Genomic DNA, 8,909 nt, shown 5'->3' with positions numbered 1-8,909 from the left:
ATAAAGTATAGCAAATGTGTGTTTTTTTTTTTTTTTTTGAGGGAGACAAAAATGGATATATTCCTTTTAAGTTAATTGGAAAAATATACAATAATGTTATTTATGTCCATCATCAAATTAATATTTTAAGTTCAAATATTTTCCCTATAAATACGTACCAAACTTATTCAGCGAATCAAGTTAGCTTATAGAACATATATACTCGGAAAGAAGAAAAAAAAACAATCGCAATGGCTACCATCTCAATTACTCAGCCTCGTCGCCAAATCGTGGCCTTCAGGCGGAGCAGCGATAATAAATATCTGAGCGCCACTCAGATCCATGGCCTAACTTATCTGCAGTTCACTGCCACTGAACTGAGCGACAAAACTATAGCACATGAGTTAGTCAGCGCTCGCGATGGATTAGTCCGCATAAAATCCATTGCGACCGGACATTTCTGGAAGCGCAGCCCCACATCCAACTGGATCTTTGCCTCCGACGACAGTTGTCCGTGCGACGAAGATGCTAACATGCTGTTCCTTCCGGTGAAACTCGACGAGAACGAAGTTGCATACCGCAACCATGAAAACCAGATGTTCTGCAAGAGTCGTTCCCCGGACGGCAAGAGAGAGTGTCTCATTGCCTCCGCGCCCGACCTGTCTGATGTGGCGAAGATGGAGCTGGTGGACATCCCAGGTTATTAAAAGTGCAACTCTGAAACACACCAGATCATCTGGTGTACATAGATATGCATAATATGGGGTCTGTTGTGTACTGTCTTAAATAAGGGGTCTGTTGTCTTTATGCAACAACTGCATAATATATAATGAAAGCTCGGCATGAGACTACTAAGAAGGTCTTAGTGCCTTCATTTACTTAGTTTCATGGTGATGCATTATTATTATTAGTATCCAAGTTGTACTTGCTTTGTGTCCAACTCCTTGTGTAATACATAATAAGCTTTCTTTCGGAGAGCTTCTTGCAGAACACTCATTAATTTACAAATGTTAAAAAATGCGCCGTTTCTCGGAGGATGATACTACCAACTGCTCGGCAAATTTGTTGTATCTTTTAAAATAAGAAAAAATTACAAAAATACATGTGAGATGCAATTTTTTTTTTCTCAATTTTTGAAATATAAATACATATAATGTCGTGAAGTGAGAAGGAGATCATTGGTGAGAGAGAGGTCGGGGAAGATTGAGAGAGATTCTATGACAAAGATAGGAAAAAAGAAAAAAATTATTGTAGGCCTACTACTCAAAATTTTTTTAGAACCCAATATTTAGTTGTAATATATACCGGCCCAATAAGCAGTATTAATATCTAAAACAATAGCACTTTTTGAAAAATATCATTTTTTAATACCATATAAAGTCCAAAATGTTGTAGTGCTTGTTGGATGCAAATGGATATTTAAGAAAAAGGAAGGCATACCAAGACTTGAGAAAGAGAGGTTAAAAGCTAGATTGGTTGCCAAGGGCTTCACTGAGGAAGAGGGAGTAGATTTCATTGATATATTTTCACCTATGGTAAACACAAACATCTAGTGGAGTTATAACGGCCAAAGAAGTTAAGTTCAAGTTAGAGGTGGACCAAATTAATGTAAAAATGACTTTCCTACATGGAAAAGTTGAAGAAATATTCACAAACAACTTGAAGGTTCTTATAATGGAAATTAGAGCTGTAAATGTGGGCCGCCCGGCCCGGCCCACATTTTTCGTGCCTCCGATAAATTCGGGCCGGGTCGGGCCCGGCCCATTTTTGAAAGAGTAGGCTCAGCACGGCCCATGTCGTGCCGTGCTTGTGCCGTGTCGAGCCCAAGTCGGGCCGGCCCACTTTCCTTATTCGGGCCGGCCCACTTTCTATATTCGGGCTCACTTTTAGGCCCAATTTCTATATTTGGGCCCAAATTTGGGCCCACTTTTTTTTTGCTAAAAAATGTGACGATGGAGAATTAAACCTTTCACCTCCTCTTTAACCATCAATGGACTTACTACCAAACCAAATACATTTCATTGTTTAAATTATAATTTTAGATATTTTTATATATTTTTTAACAATATTTTACACAAAATTATATCAAAGATAATTATTAGAATTTTAATACCTACTAATAAATACTAAAAATTTAACTAACAAATCTTAAAATAAATTAATATAATTATAAAAATATAAACATTGAAAAGAATAAGACATATATTATCATTTTAATTTATTAATTATTGACAAATAAAAATTTATTATGATTATTAATGTCAAAATATCAGGTTTTTTATCGTGTCGTGCTTTCGGGCTAGTTTGTTCATGCTTTCGTGTCGTGCCTTCGGGCTAGTTTGTTCATGCTTTCGTGTCGTGCCTTCGGGCTTGTCGTGCCGTGTCGTGCTAAGCCCGTGTCGTGCCGTGCCTGGCCCAAGCCCATATTTTTTCGTGCCATGCCTGGCCCAAGCCCATATTTTTTCGTGCCGTGTCATGCTCGTGCTTCTCGGGCTCGTGCCGGTTTCGTGCTGTGCTCAAAAGCCCGGCCCGTATTTACAGCTCTAATGGAAATCATGATCAAGCTTGTTTGTTAAAAAAATCTTTGAATGGGTTAAAGGAGGCTCCAAGGCAATGGAACATCCGGTTTGGTGAGTTTACAACTAACATTTGTTTAACTAAAAGCAGTTATGAACCTTGTGTTTATTTTAACAATTAGATATATACTTGCTATTATATATATATATATGTTTATGATATAGTAATTGAATGGTGAATTGGAAATGAAAATAAATTTGAGACCAGGTAGCAGAATACTTAAGATTCAAATAAAAAGGGAGAGATTAGGTGTAATCATGTTGTCTCATAAGAAATACCTCAGAAAAGTTCTTGGAAGATTTACAATGGGGTTTCAACTCCATTTGTAAATCATTTAAACTTTTTTCAGTCACATGCACTAAAGACTGATAAGAAAGGAAACACATGTAAAAGGTTTTTTACACCAATAAAATTGGCTTCTTTATGTATGCTTTGGTCTATATAAGATTTGATTTGGGTCATGCTATGAGTGTTGTTGGCAGGATTATGGCAGAACCAAGACAAGCACATGGCACAACACACAAATGGATCCTAAGGTACATTAAAGGATCATTAACTCAAAGACTCTTGTAATAAGTTGTGCAGACTTTAATTATGCAGCAAATGTTGACACTAGAAGATCCTTAACTTGTTATGTGTTTAAAGTCATAGGCAATTGTGCAAGTTTGAAGACTAATCTCCAAACGGTAGTGGCTATATCAACCATAGAAGCTGAGTGCATGGTTGTGTTAGGTTCAACACAACACATAAAACACTACAATTACAATGACCAGATAAATAGGATAGGATAGTATAGCTAATAAACCCAGTGATATTTGAGAGACCACCTGTGAAGACTCAAAAAATAAATAAGTAATAATAATTTTTTTTAAGTGGTGGGACCCACTTATTTTAATATTTGTCAGATTTTCTTTTTTCTTTTATTTCTTTTCTTTTCTTTTTCTTTCCTTTTCCTTTTTCTCCCAAGAACTTCTCCTTCTCCTTCTTCTTCTTCTTCTTCTTCTTCTTCTTTTTCTTCTTTTTTCTCTCTGCAACAACCCACGTCGGGGTATCACACAGCCTTTGCCAGAGTTCCCTTTTGCTACCATACGCCAGAGCTTGAGCACCAGTGGGCAGCGACAACCTCATCCCCAAAACCTCAAGGCCATCGGACTTAAGACGCACACGAACTGAGCAGTCAAAGTTTCGTCGTCAAAACTTTGACCACACTTTCCGGCGAACCCAGACCTCTGTTCGGTGAGTGGGTGGCACCATTGGAACCAGCGTGAAGGGAGGAGCGTTGCCCACTAAGTCATTTCAGTCAACTCACCATTTTTCTTCGGCAAAATTTTGGGTATCTCCGCCCCTTTGGAGGCATTTTTCGGCGACATCGGAGGTTAGTTGGGCAAAGGGGCTGTACTTCCGTGATGTACTACTCAAGAGGATCATTTTGATATATGCCATGCATATATTCGTCGACGTTCCCGGTACCGCTACCAACTGCTAGTGTGCACCGCTTGGGTGAGGTTTCGAAACTTGAAATTTTAAATATGGTCATATTATATGTCGTTGGACACGATTTTGAATAAGGAATTCAATAATGATAATCGTTTGCTCATTTGATGCTCGTAGGAAAATCATGATATATAGATCCAATTGAATTCACTCTAGGATAATCGTTAAGCTTGGGAGTGTCGCTTGGGGCTCAGACTGAAAATTCTTAAGAGGTAGCGACTCAACTTGACTATTGGACTTGTTGTACTCTTATTGAATTACATTAACATATTCCAATTTGGATATTTATAAAATGTTTGAAAAATGGAAAACTTAATCTGCTTGTTTTATGTTCTGTTCTGAGGACACTGAGTGCCAAATATATTATTTTGTTCACTTAATTATGCAAGTTATGATTTTTGGGTTTTATACAAATGCAGCTGTTATGCTGCCCAATTTTCTAAAATAAAAAGGGAATATGTTTATTTCTTTTCATGTTTACCTGCATTTGGTTATATCGATGAGAGCCATAGTGATCATGATTTGTGCATGTTGTTGTTTCACGACCTAGTCTCTGTGTCATCATAGGTAGATCAGGTGTCCACTCACCTGTAGGTGTAAAGACCTAGCATCTGTATACATGAAGTGTTCTGAGCCTCCCCATTGTGGTGGTTATCAGGTCCGGCTACCCGGTTTAGGATGTCGGATTTTCTTGGTGGGTAACAGGAACTAGGGGTCTAGTGGACGGTGTGATGTGCACTGGAAGCTATGCTCTTATGATTATTTATGGTTTCTCTCTATTTTGGTTTATACATGATGATGTATGTTTTGTTTTAAAAAGCTAACCATGCAGGGGTTTTTATTGAACTTTTGAGTCCTATGTTATTAGTTGCTTTCTTACTCGGCTTTATAAGCTCACCCCCTATATCTCTCCCATTCTAGGATCCTAGTGACGCAAATTGTGGATAAGGTGAATTATCGCTGAACCTAATGTGTTTAGCACCCTAGTCCTATCTTTTTAACATTTTGTATTTAATTTGGAACCTATCAGTCTGTATATCTAAATTAGCTATGTAACAGTTAGAAATGAGGAATGGTGGATGCTAAGTATTATTTTGGTGTTTTATGACTTATTAAATTTAACTGTTTGGTGACTACATAATTGTGAGGATATTATTGTTCTATGTATTAAGATAAATGATCCTACTTTTATCCATAATATTTTCATATATAATTATAGGAGTTATTCCATTGTCTTGACTTATAATTATAGTAATATTTAAAATAAATTAATAAATAATTTATAAAGACTATTTTCCACCAAGGGTCAAAGTTCGACCTTTAACCACCCAAGTTATGGATATTACAACTCTGCCACAGCCTAGGGCACGGGTTGTGACAGAAAAATTGTAACGCCCTGGATAGCCAAGACCATTACACTGTGTGTTTATAAAGTGCCAGACTTGCTAATCAAGTCAGTTAAACAAAATCGTGTTAATGAGACTGTAAAGGAACTAGGGTTTAAAAAGGTTTGGTCTCAAAAGCCACATTTTCATTAAGAAACATTAATTGTTTACACGAGATCCCAAAAATACAAGTTCAAAGATCGTTTACAAAAGTTATAAGATTCAGATACAATAACCAGCCATACTAAGGCAAAACAAGCGGTTAGGTAATCCCTGTCCTGATCCACTCCTCGACCATGATGATCGAACGACTGGCTATGTACATTCCACCTCGGAGCTCTCCATCTCAGGCTTGGTCCAGCTTGCCTTTGTCTTTACCTGCACCACGTAGCACCCGTGAGCCAAGGCCCAGCAAGGAAACATAACAATAGAGCATAAGCAATCAATAGACAAATCCATAACCCACATTGCATCACAAGTTCTTAACACATGTAATCATTCAGCATGTCCAAGTATTCAACATACTAAGCATATGAATTTACATCACATATCACTGCACAAATGATAACTAGGGCTAGCGCTCTCAGGCTGCTCCCTCCGTTATCCCACTGACTCCGGCCCGTTTACGTCGAGCTCGGTGAATATTCTCGGCTACCAGTGGCCAAGCTGCGCCCTGTGCGCAAATACTATGTACGGCCCTCTTAGGTCGCTTTACATGTCCCATGGCGTAATACCATCATTGACACGATACAATTCTCGGGAGCACTTAGTCCCATCACAACATGTAATCGGGTGCAGTTTTCTTACCTTTCAATTCACTAGCTTTGATCCCTCGACTCCTTGAGTACGATCCCCCTCGAGCACTAGCGCTCACCTAAACACAATCATGGGCCAAAGTTATCATCAACCCTCAAGTCCAAAACCTAGCCCCGGGGCTAATCCCGAGCCCCCGGGAAGTCCTAGTTCCACCCAACAAGGTGGTGGAACCCTAGGTCAAAAGCCCTTGCAAATAACTCCAAAATCCCCTTCAGAAGGCAGGGTAGCGCTACAGCACTCATGGGAGGGCGCTACAGTGCTACAAACAGAGCCAAAATCCCCTCAACATTATGGCCTAGCACTACAGTGCCCAAAGGCTAGCGCTGTAGCGCTAGTCACAGGCAGACCAGCTCCAATTTTCCTCTTCTGCGATTTTCTCGAACCAACCTCAACCAAACCTCTTCCAACTCCTACCTAAACTCAAAAACAACCTTATGAACATACTCCACTCATCCCAAGCATCCCAAATACCTAGAACTCAAGCACATGCATCCACAAACTCAGAATTCACAATAGCCACTCCTAAGCTCTAAAACTCAGTAAAAACCAGCTGAACAACAAAGTTAGAGTTTAGACTTTATACATTTGATAGGATTTCGACCACAAGCTGTCTCTAGATCTCCTTGGCCTGCTTCTCCTTAACTTTTGCCCTAAATTTCCCCAAAGTTCCTCATCAAACTTAGCTTATACACCATAGTTCAGAAACAAAACTAGCAACTGAAGAAATTACAAAACGTTACCTCAAGTGATGGCCTAACCCTGCTAAACCCTTGTCAATTCCCCACACTTAACTTAGAATCCTTGATGCTTAGTTTATCCCAGCTCTCCTCTGAGCTTTACTCCAGAAATCCTCAAGAAACAGGTGAAGAAAACATGGACCGACCTAGAGAACTCTCTCTGTTTTCCCTCCTTTCTTTTCCCTTCCTTTTCTTTCTTTTTCAGACTTCTACAATATTCTACAAATCCCACTAACATAAAACCTCAACATATATATTCCTTACATGCCAAATGACCCTAATGCCCTCCCCTTTATTTCTAAACCTTTAGTCCATTTAAGGGCATTTTAGTCATTTTACCCAATTCCCGCTAACTCCTCGAGTGTCTCTAATATTTCCCATTTAATTCCCGATACCTAATTAATCACCAATAATATTCCTCAATGTCAAAATAGACTCCTATATATTCGCTAAATTCCCATTTATACCCCTAAGCTCACCCCGAGCCGGGTATAAATCCCCGCCATTACTTTTTTGCTACTTTGCTCACTAGGATCGTCTCGAGTCACAAATCACAGATATATCCACATAATAATGTGCTCTCGACAATTATCACATATATCAAAGCAGTTATGCCCATAATGGCCAAAATTACGATTATGCCCTTCTAACCTAATCAGGGCCTACATGCATACTAATACACATAGTCATGCATCTCAAATACTCAAGTAGTCATATAACATGTGTTTAACTCATAATCATGCATCTTAATAATTAAAATCACACATAATTCCCATTATGCCCTCCAGGCACGCTAATCAAGGCCCTTAAGCCTTATTAGTGAATTTGGGTCGTTACAACTATCCCCTCCTAATGAGAATTTCGTCCTCGAAATTTACCTGAACAACTCGGGATACTGATCCCGCATCGCTGCCTTAATCTCCGAGGTCGCCTCTTCGACCTTACTATTCCTCCACAGCACTTTAACCAGAGGAATCATCTTATTCCGCAATACTTTATCTTTCCGATCCAAGATCTGAACTGGTTGCTCCTCATAAGCCAAATCTGCTTGTAACTCAAAATCTTCATGCCTCAACACATGAGTCACCTCTGAGACATACTTTCGAAGCATGGAGACATGGAATACATCATGAACTCCAAACAACGATGGTGGCAAATTTAACCTATAAGCTACCTGACCAACCCTTTCCAGGATCTCAAATGGGCCAATGAATCTAGGGCTTAACTTACCCTTCTTGGAAAACCTCCTCACCCCTCGCAATGGTGAAACTCGGAGAAAGACGTGATCCCCAACTTGGAACTCCACATCCCTACGCTTAGGATCAGCGTAGCTTTTCTGCCTACTCTGGGATGCGAGCATTCTAGCCCGGATCTTCTCTATGGCCTCACATGTCTTCTGAACCATATCTGGCCCCAAATACCTCCTCTCACCCATCTCATCCCAATGAATGGGCGATCTACACTTCCTCCCATACAACATCTCATAGGGAGCCACTCCAATCATTGAATGATAGCTATTGTTATACGAGAACTCAATCAACGGAAGATACTTACTCCATGAACCCTCAAAGTCAATCACACACGCTCTGAGCATATCCTCCAATACCTGGATTGTCCTCTCAGACTGTCCATCAGTCTGAGGATGAAAGGCTGTACTGAACTTCAACTGAGTCCCCAGGGCTTTCTACAAACCACCCCAGAACTTGGAAGTGAAGATAGGATCCCGGTCTGACACAATAGACTTAGGAACCCCATGGAGACGTACGATATCCCTCACATACAACTCGGCATACTGATCCACAGTGTATGTCGACCTCACTGGAAGGAAATGGGCTGACTTGGTGTATCTTTCTACTATTACCCACACGGAATCATGAAGTCCTACTGTCCTGGGCAAACCTCCCACAAAATCCATAATAAT

The 8,909-nt window shown here is 39.8% G+C and overlaps 1 protein-coding gene across 1 annotated transcript; it reads left to right on the top strand.

Annotated features, from left to right (window-relative positions):
* Positions 1-230: 230 nt before the first annotated feature.
* On the top strand, positions 231-1,532 carry LOC133792566 (uncharacterized). The gene is made up of 2 exons (XM_062230474.1): positions 231-678; positions 1,375-1,532. Exons 1-2 carry the CDS (start codon positions 231-233, stop codon positions 1,530-1,532), a joined length of 606 nt encoding a protein of 201 aa, XP_062086458.1.
* Positions 1,533-8,909: the final 7,377 nt, after the last annotated feature.

Source organism: Humulus lupulus, chromosome 7, assembly GCF_963169125.1.
Source record: "Humulus lupulus chromosome 7, drHumLupu1.1, whole genome shotgun sequence".
Lineage (NCBI taxonomy): Eukaryota > Viridiplantae > Streptophyta > Magnoliopsida > Rosales > Cannabaceae > Humulus > Humulus lupulus.
This window is presented reverse-complemented; position numbering and strand designations above follow the sequence as displayed.